At 43.5% G+C, this 12500-nt stretch overlaps 1 protein-coding gene across 1 annotated transcript in view; it reads right to left on the bottom strand.

Annotated features, from left to right (window-relative positions):
- LOC108260164 (neuronal migration protein doublecortin) overlaps window positions 1-12500 on the bottom strand; it is a 32333-nt gene that overhangs the window by 16751 nt on the left and 3082 nt on the right. The window contains exons 2-3 of the mRNA XM_017460231.3: window positions 6258-6655; window positions 840-1165 (exon numbers count right to left, since the gene is read on the bottom strand). Coding sequence (XP_017315720.1) covers window positions 840-1165; window positions 6258-6615 — 684 coding nt within the window. The 5' untranslated portion in view covers window positions 6616-6655. The remainder of the gene's footprint in view (window positions 1-839; window positions 1166-6257; window positions 6656-12500) is intronic.

Below are 12500 nucleotides of genomic sequence, written 5' to 3'. Positions count from 1 at the left end.
TGTGTGTGTGTGTGTGTGTGTGTGTGTGTGTGTGTAGTTGCAAAAGTGTGTGTCTCTTCTGCATCTGTTCCATCTAAGAAATAAACAAAGGAATTTTGTTTCCTTGATGGTTAATATAATGAACACACACACACACACACACACACACACACACACACAGGGTTTAGTTCAGTGTGTGTTTCCATGTTTCTCAGAGATAACATGTGTGATTTGCATATCTAAATCCTGTGAGATTTCCTTTCAGGAAAACGTTTTCCCTTTTCTACTTCCGAATGTTATCTCTGCTCAGGAGTGTGTGTGTAATGCAAAGTGTGTGTGTGTGTGTGTGTGTATGTGTGTGTATGTACAGTGTGTGTGTATGCACAGTATGTGTGTGTGTGTGTGTGCGTGTAAGACCATGTTCCGTGTGTGTAAAGTATGTGTGTGTATGTGTGTGTGTGTGTGTAAATGTATGTACAGTGTGTGTGTACAGTGTGTGTGTGTGTGTGTGTAAATGTATGTACTGTGTGTGTGTGTGTATGTGTGTGTGTGTGTGTAAATGTATGTACAGTGTGTGTGCGTACAGTGTGTGTGTGTGTGTGTGTGTAAATGTATGTACAGTGTGTGTGTGTACAGTGTGTGTGTGTGTGTGTGTGTAAATGTATGTACTGTGTGTGTGTGTGTGTATGTGTGTGTGTGTGTGTGTAATGTACAGTGTGTGTGCGTACAGTGTGTGTGTGTGTGTGTGTGTAAATGTATGTACAGTGTGTGTGTGTGTGTGTGTGTGTGTGTGTAAATGTATGTACAGTGTGTGTGTGTGTGTGTGTGCGTGTGTGTGTGTGTGTGTGTGTGTGTCCCACCTGTTTCCCGTCCAGTGTGTAGATCCTCTTGACGGCGCCGCTCTCCAGTTTGATGGCCTCTGTGATGTCGGTGAGAACCTGTTCGAAGGAGTGTGCGGTTTTTTTGTTGAGTAGAACCCTCACGGCCTTCCTGGGCTTCACGCCGCTGCGCATCACCGTCACCAGCTTGGGCCGCACGAAGTCCTTGGTCTCGCGCGCTTCACTCGCCAGGCGGCTCGCTGCGTTCTTCTGAATCGCCTTCACGTTCACGGACCAGTTCGGGTTCACGTTCTTCGTGTAGTCCACTTTCTTGTAGTAGTTCTCTGAGGCACACACGTAGCTCTCACCTGCAGGACACCAGGACGAGAACCGGGTTCTAGAGTCACACGTTTCATATTTTATTCTTTCTTTTCTCGAGGAGAGGAACACAGAGCTGAGAAACACCACGAGTCTTTCTTTAAAGAAGATTCTAGAAGGAGTTTTTCTCTCACATGTTCCAGACTTCAGAGAAAGCCTCACTGTCATGTTTCTAGAACGAGTGTCTCTGTGTGAAGTTCATTCTAGAACCAGTCTTTTTATTAAAGAGAATCTATTGAAGATGATTCTGAAACAAATCTTTCTCTAAAGTAAATGATTTCTTCCTTGAATAAAGATTCTTCCTGAAGAATGTTCTGGAAGGAACCTTATTGTGAGGAAAACGCTAGAACGTTGTGATCTCTGAAGCTTCAGTTCTATAAATTGCTACAGCGGGTTCCTCTCGCCCCCACAGCAGCACCGAGCTCCTCCACCCACTCAGCCTTTCATTATATAAGGAGACAAACACACAACCATGTTTCCTGAGTCTCAGATGAGATTACAGCACACTGCTACGGAACCAACACCATGAGAGGCACCGGGTTCTAAACTGGGATCAACCTCCACCTCCATTCCCATGCATCCACCTTCATCCCCACCCTCACACTACCACCTCCATCTCCACCCTCACACCTCCACTTTCTTCTCCACCCTCACACTACCACCTCCATCTCCACCCTCACACCTCCACCTCCACCTCCACCCTCACACCTCCACCTCCACCTCCACCCTCACACCTCCATCTCCACCCTCACACCTCCACCTCCATCTCCACCCTCACACCTCCACCTCCACCCTCACACCTCCATCTCCACCCTCACACCTCCACCTCCATCTCCACCCTCACACCTCCACTTTCTTCTCCACCCTCACACTACCACCTCCATCTCCACCCTCACACCTCCATCTCCATCTCCACCCTCACACCTCCACCTCCACCCTCACACCTCCACCTCCACCCTCACACCTCCACCTCCATCTCCACCCTCACACCTCCACCTCCATCTCCACCCTCACACCTCCACTTTCTTCTCCACCCTCACACTACCACCTCCATCTCCACCCTCACACCTCCACCTCCATCTCCACCCTCACACCTCCACCTCCATCTCCACCCTCACACCTCCACCTCCACCCTCACACCTCCACCTCCATCTCCACCCTCACACCTCCACCTCCATCTCCACCCTCACACCTCCACCCTTACACCTCCATCTCCACCCTCACACCTCCACTTTCTTCTCCACCCTCACACCTCCACCTCCACCCTCACACCTCCATCTCCACCCTCACACCTCCACTTTCTTCTCCACCCTCACACTACCACCTCCATCTCCACCCTCACACCTCCATCTCCATCTCCACCCTCACACCTCCGCCTCCACCCTCACACCTCCATCTCCACCCTCACACCTCCACCTCCACCCTCACACCTCCACCTCCATCTCCAACCTCACACCTCCACCCTCACACCTCCCACCTCCACCCTCACACCTCCACCTTCATCTCCACCCTCACACCTCCACCTTCTTCTCCACCTTCACACCTCCACCTTCTTCTCCACCTTCACACCTCCACCTTCATCTCCACCCTCACACCTCCACCTTCTTCTCCACCCTCACACCTCCACCTCTATCTCCACCCTCACACCTCCACCTTCTTCTCCACCCTCACACCTCCATCTCCACCCTCACACCTCCACCTTCTTCTCCACCCTCACACTACCACCTCCATCTCCACCCTCACACCTCCACCTCCATCTCCACCCTCACACCTCCACCTCCACCCTCACACCTCAACCTCCATCTCCACCCTCACACCTCCACCCTCGGACCACCACCCCCACACCTTGACCGCCACACCTCTACCCTTTCCTCCACTCTCATGCCTCCACCCCCTACATCTTCACCCACCACCTTCACACCTCCAGCCCAAATCTCCAACCTCCAACCTCAACACCTCCATCTCCACCCTACACGTTCTCCCCTCCGCACTCCTACACCTCTATCTGTCTTTCTCTTCCATCTCTTCTATTCCTTCTATTTCTGTTCCCTCTCTCTGTCCTCCTCATAATCCTGAACAAATACGTGCAGCATCTTATCTGTGTGTATGTGTGTACATGTGTGTATGTGTGTGTGTGTGTATGTGTGTGTGTATGTGTGTGTGTGTGTACATGTGTGTGTGTGTACATGTGTGTGTGTGTGTGTGTGTGTGTGTGTGTGTGCGTGTATGTATATGTGTGTGTGTGTGTGTGTGTGTGTGTGTGTGTGGGTGTGTGTATATGTGTGTGTGTGTGGGTGTGTGTATATATGTGTGTGTGTGTGTGTGTGTGTGTGGGTGTGTATGTGTGTGTGTGTGGGTGTGTGTATATATGTGTGTGTGTGTGTGTGTGTGTGTGTGTGTGGGTGTGTATGTGTGTGTGTGTGGGTGTGTGTATATATGTGTGTGTGTGTGTGTGTGTGCGCGTGTCCTAATAACAGCCTCATCTATCTTCTACCATCCTTCCGTCTCCTCCATCTCATGTTCCTGTTACATCGATCCATCATATCCAGCATTTTTATGTTAGTAAATGACTGACACACACACACACACACACACACACATACACACATACACACATACACACACACACTAATGGTATTCAGATGATGTAGGTCAGAAGATTGTAATAACATCGAGGGGAAACATTAGACTACTAAAACAAAACTGCATCCAAAACTACCATAATTGCTGTTCTGTCTCACACACACACACACACACACACACACACACACACACACACACACACACTTGCAGCTGCAGTCTCACATATTATCTGATTTTTTTTCGTATCACAGTGCTAATAACAATAAAACAGTTATTCTTTTGCCAAGTGTCAGTTAGCATTACACTGTTACCATGGAAACAAAACTGTGGGAGGGTCATGATGATATCGATTCGGTGTGTTGATGTATTTCCTTTTGAAACAGGAAGTCAAGGTGGGATTTCGATATCATGATGAATTTGGTCACAATACACTTTCCTGAAATATCGTGAATATCATGATATCTTTTTTAAAACATTAACTTTTTTTCTTATCAAATATTTTAAATTATTTCTTATAAATAAAAAATACAAATAAGTATAAATTTGTAAACATTAATTAAAGTAACAAATAGCTTCTTTAAAGAGATACTGCTGTATTGCTGGTACATTATCACGATACTGAAATGCTCTCAAGAATCGCGATGTGATATTTCTGTCAAATCGCCCAGCCCTAGTTTAATGTTTACAAAAGTTCTAAAAAAATAAATAAATAAAAGTAGAAAATGGAGGCGGGGTTTAAGCAGTAAACGTCTGTGACATCATCAGCTGAAATGTCATTTTTCCATCGTTCAGAGAAAAGTCTGTGCTCAACACGATGTTCCTGCAGCTTAAACAGCGCAGAACTCATCTGCAGGATCAGAGGATCGGGTTCCGCTCAGGAACGAAAGGAATTCTTTAGAAAAGGAAACGGGAACCGATGACTTCCTGATACAACGCTGTTTTACACAACAACGCAAATGAGAGCGGAGAAAACAGAGAGATGATAAGCAAAAAAAATAAATAAAAGGGAGAGACTTCACGTTACTCCTGATAATCATTTCACCTCACTTCTCACGAGATAAACCCCTTTCTGCATTAGTTAGTTAGTTAGTTAGTTAGTTAGATATGTGAGTCAGCAGATCAGTGATATCATTTTAGTACGCACACCTTTACAGCACTATTTCAGATTTCCATTTTAATAGTTCATTGTTATAGCAGTAAACTGTAACCCTGACCATGTGACCTCACCACAAGCCTCTTAGTACTCAATATAACTTTGTTTCTAACATTATCTCACTTTCCTCTTTCCTCTAAAATTTTACACTGATTATAAAACACTACTACTGACCTATAAAGAACTAAACGGCCACAGTACCTGAGTGAACTTTTGGTCTTTTATGATCAGCCACGCCTACATCCATCAAAAGGTGCAGGTTATTTGTTGGTACCTGGAATAGTGAAGGCTACAGCAGGGGGAAGAGCTTTCTCTTACAAAGCCCCACAGTTATGGAACAGTCTTCCTATTAGTGTTCAGGACTCAGTGTTTAAGTCCAGACTGAAAACATATTTGTTTACTCAAGCTTTTTGTGAATAGTTTTGTTCTTAGGTAAAGAAGCAGATCTAGAGGATCACAGGTATAGTGTTGTGGTGAACTGGGATGTTTGGATGCTGTCGATCTTCCACTTTCACACCTTCACCCAGGTGTGTTGATGGTGGAGCGGCTGGTCGCCTTATGTCCCAGGGAGTCCTCATGTCTGGGACAATAAGCATTCCTAATACTCTCTCTCTCTCTCTCTCTCTCTCTCTCACTCTCACTCTCTGTACAGCTACACATGATATTTCTGAGATGCCAGTGAGATCCATGATCTGCCTGATCTATCCTGATGTCCTACTTCTGGTTGGAGTTCTCATCAGTTGGAAGTCACATGCTACTGCTGAGGATGTCCCCACATGCTGCTGCTGAGGATGTCCCACATGGTGCAGTCTAAAGATCATTGAGATTACTGAGGACGGTTCCACTTAAACACCATAAAGATGCTTTGGACCTCAATTTATATGTACAGTAATGCTGTGATAGCTTTAACACTACAATCACCACAAACAGTTCTGCACTCGAGTCTCCATCAGTGAACAGTGGAGAAGTTCAACACAACAGACTTCCTGTAAAAACTCTAATGAATTTCCTGCTTACACAACTGCACTATTTGAGCATGTAGTATTAGCACATTTATAGAAGGGGTGTATTTATTTATAATCACACTATCCGGTGTCACCCAGATGAGGACGGGTTCCTTTCTGAGTCCGGTTCCTCTCGAGGTTTCTTCCTCGTATCGTCTCAGGGAGTTTTTCCTCACCACCGTCGCCTCTGTCTGCTCATTAGAGATAAATTCATACATTTAACATCTCTATCCTGAGTGTATATATTTCTGTAGCGCTGCTCTGGGACGACGTCCACCGTTAAACACGCTGTACACAACACTGAACTGTTCATGTTAGCGAACTTGATCCATAGTGTCTCACCTTCCTCCAGCTGGTCGAGGCTGCTGATCTTGCGTGTGCCGTCGATGCTGAAGATGAAGCGGACGCCGTGCGGCAGGTTGATGTTGTCGGACAGCGAGCGCGTCAGGTCCTCCAGCAGCGCATCGAAGGTGCGGAAGCGCTCGTTGGCCACGGCGTAGACGATGCCGCGGAAGTAGCGGTCGCCGTTGCGGTAGAAGCGGACCTTCTTGGCCTTCTTCTCGTTGGAGAGCGCCTGCAGCGTGCGCGTGCGGTAGAAGCTGCAGTGAGCGCTGTGCGTGGGACTCGGCAGGCCGTTCTTCTCCGGCTTCCTGCGGCACGACTTGTCTCTCTCGTCAAAGTGTCCGAAATCCAGCTCCATGGCAACGGTGTGACCTTAGGCAGTGTGGAATTATGGGTAACTGAAAAGAGAATGAAAAAACGGCAACATTCTTTTAGATTCCACCAATATCTTTTATTCCTTTATTCTTTCTGTTTCTCTTTATCTCTTTCTTTAAATCGCTCTTTCTTATTTTCTCTCTTTCTTTTGTCCTGTCGTCTTTTTATCTCTTTCTCTTTCCTCAGGTGTTTCATTTCCAAAGACTTGAACACTGTCTAATCAATTAGCAGCCTCTGTATCGAGCACACACACACACACACACACACACACACACACACACACACTTTTTCTACTTTCTAGTGAAACCAGAGCCACAATCCAGTGGAAACAGAAAACTAAAGCGTTAATATTTCATTTTACAACACAATCCTACCTGGATACAACCTTCACTTCATCACACACACACGCAAACACACACACACACACACACACACACACACATTCTGATTCTGCTCTTAGGCATGAATATAAGCGTGTCCTACATTCACTGTGCTGAAGGACACCCGTGCCGAATGGCCTCTATAGACAGACACACACACACACACACACACGCACACACACACACTCACACACACACTTGGTGAAGGCTACAGTTACAGCTCTGTAGGAACAAAGGCTCTGTCCCAGTTACTAGCATCACGTCTAGTTAGAGTGTTTACACAAACATCAGCTACTTTAAGAAACACTAAACAAGTCAAAGTTAAAGGTTAAAGTTACGTTACAGTTATGTTACAGTTACGTTATCTGGAACATCCAGAAGTTAAATCTTTAACTTTAAGGCTACATTAAAGCTATGTTATGTGGATCGTCTGGAAGTTAACCATTTAATAAGGTAAATGTTAAGGCTACGTTAAAGCTACATTAAAGCTACGTTACAACTACATTAAGGCTACATTAAAGCTATGTTAAAGCTACATTACGGCTACGTTAAAGCTCCATTAAAGGTACGTCAAAGCTAAGTTAAAGCTACATTATGGCTACATTAAAGCTACATTAAAACTATGTTACAACTACATTAAAGCTACGTTAAAGCAAAATTAGAGCTACATTAAGGCTACGTAAAATCTACGTTAAAGCTACGTTACAGCTACGTTAAGGCTACGTTACAGCTATGTTACAGCTACGTTAAAGCTACGATAAAACTACATTAATGCTATGTTACAGCTACATTAAAGCTACGATAAAACTACATTAATGCTATGTTACAGCTACATTAAAGCTGCATTAAAGCTACGTTAAAGCTACGTTAAAGCTACGATAAAACTACGATAAAACTATGTTACAGCTACATTAAAGCTGCATTAAAGCTACGTTAAAGCTACGTTAAAGCTACGATAAAACTACGATAAAACTATGTTACAGCTATATTAAAGCTACGTTCAAGCTACGTTACCTCTAACATAGAAGTCATGCATGATTGTGTTTCTGCGCTCTCGGTTAGGAAACCTGCTACTGGAGTCCACGTCTTAGTTCAAAGGAATTGCGTTGTGCCTTTAGAGTCAGCGGAGTGAGTCAATACATGTGTAAACACCAGAGTTACACTGCGGTGAGTTTCCATCTAAACATCGCACACTGACCGAGTTCCCGCTTATGTGAATCATGTAACGCTCGCTGTGACCTCATCCGAATTAAACCATACAGACTCAGGACTGGATGACTTAACCACGACCTTTAACCTCTCCTTAAACATGCTCATCCTGTGGCAGCGGCAGGGCGAGCGAGCAGGTGCGGTGATACGACACCTCAGCTCATGCTGACCCGGGAGTAAAACCCTCCTTCCGAGATATCTGAGATTTCCACATGCAAATGATATGCAAATGAGGATGTTTAAAAAAAAACAACAACAACAGCTACAAACAAAAGTTTCTTTTCTCAATTCTATAATACTGCTGTCATTGTTATTATTATTATTATTATTATTATTATTATTATTATTATCCTCTCCCTTTCTCTTTTACACTCTTTAATCTTTCCCTCTCGCCTATCTTTTTCCCACTTTCTGCCTCTTTTCTCCTCTTTCCTCCAGCTTTCCCTCTCTCGCTCTTTATTTCCTGTGTCTGTCTGTTCCTTCGCCTTTCTGCCCCGCCACCACCTTTCTCAAACTCTGTCTATCTCTCTTCATCAGTCTCTTTTTTCCCTTTTCTTTCTGGTCTCTGTTTTACTTTTTGTTCCACCTTTCTCTCTCACTCTCTCTTCAGCTGTCTTGATTGCCATGTTTCTCTAACCCTATCTTCTTCTCTCTCTCTCTCTCTCTCTCTCTCTCTCTCTCTCTCTCTGTCCGTTCACATCTGAGTAAAGCAGTTTGGCACATTTTGGGGGATGAGTGCCAGAAATTAGAAAAACACAGCTGCTTCTTTTCAACGCAGAGCGATCTGTCCATCGACTGAGAAGAGAAAGAAACTGTAGCTTTTTACTTCACTAGCTTGGACAGAATGAAAAGATTACATCAACTTAAGAAGAAATAAAAGACACCCACCCACACCCACACACACACACACACACAAACACACACACAAGCACAATGTCTGTGGACTATATAAACCCCTTTCCACCCAGTCCAATACTCGCTACTCATGTTCCCAAAAGCGTGTGTGTGCGTGTGTGTGTGTGTGTGTGTGTGTGTGTGACAGTGTGTCTTTTATTTCTTCTTAAGTTAATGTAATCTTTTCATACTCTTATTTGGAATGTTAAACCCCAAACAATACCCACACACACAATTATTCCATCAATACACACATGCTGTTAGACTATTCTACCACACACACACACACACACACACACACACACACACACACATTCCCTCATATTAGCATAAATCAATCCGCACCTCCCTCCCCCAACCAATCAATATCCTCTAATCAATATCTAAATATAACCTTTAATCCTTTTCTTGCAATAAAGTGTCATCAATTCTATGGTGTACCACACACACACACACACACACACACACACACACACTCACACACACACTCACACACGGTACCTTCTAAGGTCCATCATTTAGAGATCCTGCAGTGCATTGTGGGAACTGGTGATTGTACTCAGTGTTTTCTACATGAATGATGAAATGATGGGCAGTGAAAACAGTGTAGAAAGTGCGGTTTTGGTCATGTCCTCTCCGCCTCAGCATCTTTGTTCTTTCCTCCAGCTGTTCTAACAAGACACACACGTGTCCTTCCTGTCGGTTTTTTTTTTTTTTTGTCTTACGCTGGACACGTCTCTGTGTCTTTATCCTTTCTCGGATCTTCTCTAAAGGACCCTTTTTCAATTCTGGATTTTCGGACTGTGTCTTTACAGTTTTGTCCTCTGTTCTCCTGAACAGACTATGAATAACACACACACACACACACACACACACACACACACACAGGATGGAGCAGATTGTGTGGGTTGAGCCCCCTTTTAACAAATCCCCTTCCTTCCCCTGGAGCATTCAGATGCCTTTTGAATCTCATTTATCTGTTTAAATTCTTAATGCTGCATTTGTACTGTTAGGCCTTTCAGCATGAGAGAGAGAGAGAGAGAGAGAGAGAGAGAGAGAGAGAGAGAGAGAGAGATTGTGTGTGTGTGTGTGTGTGTGTGTGTGTGTGTGTGTGTGTGTGTGTGTGTGTGTGTGTGTCCTGTACAAATCGGATTAAAGACGAACAAAAGAGAGACACAAACAGAGCAGGGGAATTAAAGAGCAACCACATGAAAAAATTTGTCTGTCTGTCAATCTCCATTATAGTCCATTACACTACACTACCCAGAGTTCTTTGCAACAAAAAAACTTGAGAATGAATGTCAGCAGGTCCTGTAGGAGTCCACAGATCATGCTGACAGAAAGGAGAACACTGTTTAGTGCAAAAATTATTATTCATTTGAGACATTACTGTTTTACAAATATCCGGATTCTAGATAGTAACACAATTTCACTCTCTGTGTAACACAATGACACTCTCTGTGTAACACAATAACACTATCTGTGTAACACAATTTCACTCTCTGTGTAACACAACTTCACTCTCTGTTTAACACAATGACACTCTCTGTGTAACACAATAATACTCTCTGTGTAACACAAAAATACTCTCTGTGTAACACAATAACACTATCTGTGTAACACAATTTCACTCTCTGTGTAACACAACTTCACTCTCTGTGTAACACAACTTCACTCTCTGTTTAACACAATGACACTCTCTGTGTAACACAATTTCACTCTCTGTATAACACAATTTCACTCTGTGTAACACAATGACACTATCTGTGTAACACAACTTCACTCTCTGTTTAACACAATGACACTCTCTGTGTAACACAATTTCACTCTCTGTATAACACAATTTCACTCTGTGTAACACAATTTCACTCTCTGTGTAACACAACTTCACTCTCTGTGTAACACAATTTCACTCTCTGTGTAACACAATTTCACTCTGTATAACACAATTTCACTCTCTGTGTAACACAATGACACTATCTGTGTAACACAACTTCACTCTCTGTGTAACACAATTTCACTCTGTGTAACACAATTTCACTCTCTGTGTAACACAATTTCACTCTCTGTGTAACACAATTTCACTCTCTGTATAACACAATTTCACTCTGTGTAACACAATGACACTATCTGTGTAACACAACTTCACTCTCTGTTTAACACAATGACACTCTCTGTGTAACACAATTTCACTCTCTGTATAACACAATTTCACTCTGTGTAACACAATGACACTCTCTGTGTAACACAACTTCACTCTCTGTTTAACACAATGACACTCTCTGTGTAACACAATTTCACTCTCTGTATAACACAATTTCACTCTGTGTAACACAATGACACTCTCTGTGTAACACAATGACACTCTCTGTGTAACACAATTTCACTCTCTGTGTAACACAATTTCACTCTCTGTGTAAGACAATGACACTCTCTGTGTAACACAATTTCACTCTCTGTGTAAGACAATGACACTCTCTGTGTAACACAATGACACTCTCTGTGTAACACAATGACACTGTGTATTTGTTAGGGGTATATGAGATATGAGATATGAGATATGGGATATGGGAAAAATCTCCTATCAGGGTATTTCAGGTCATTTCTATAATAGAGATGTGTTTGATGATTTCCGGGTAAACAGTAGTGTTATATTTTAAAATAAACCTACACCAGCTTGACCCTGACCAAGGTCACGGATGAATGAATAAACGCTGAACACAGTGATGCAGTCTCACCTTAATCTGTATGCTTATGTTCATGTTGAGGTTTTAAATCTTGGTGTCTGATCCCTTGCTCGCTCTCGCATGTAAATAAAACCCTCGCACGGCGTTTCTGTTGTGTGCCACAGGATCCCAGTCCTGATACACACCTCGAGTCTCAACCAGACACCCTGTGAACCTTTCTATGAAAATAAAAAGAAATACTGCACCAGCTATTCGTATCTGTGTGTCAGTGTAGAACACACGATATGTTCGTTCTGAAGAATGTACTCGTGTTCAGTTACATCCCCACTAGACACAAGGCTAAAGTGTACGAATGTAGTGTATAGCGTATATAGTGTTTGATTTGAGACTTAGGCATGGATTTGAGTGCTTGGACCTCAGCCAAAGTAGCGTCATGTTCCTAAATGTTCCTGTGATCTCTTTTACATAAACATGTCTTTGTGATGAAGCACCAGACCTCAAGCTTTAGCCTCGGAGCAATCAGCTATTAATCTCACCCTCTTTTTATCATGATGGAAAGTAATACAAATTACAAACCACAAATCCACACAAGACATGCAGGCATCTGATTTCCTCTTTAGGGCAAAAGGAGAGAAGATTCCAGTTCAAGACTAGCCGTGCTACAGGACATGACAGTTACTTCTTAACTTTTAGACTAA

The sequence above is a fragment of the Ictalurus punctatus genome, chromosome 28, assembly GCF_001660625.3.
Source record: "Ictalurus punctatus breed USDA103 chromosome 28, Coco_2.0, whole genome shotgun sequence".
In the NCBI taxonomy this organism is placed as follows: domain Eukaryota; kingdom Metazoa; phylum Chordata; class Actinopteri; order Siluriformes; family Ictaluridae; genus Ictalurus; species Ictalurus punctatus.
Note: the sequence above shows the minus strand (reverse complement) of the source record. Positions and strands in the feature narration are given on the sequence as shown.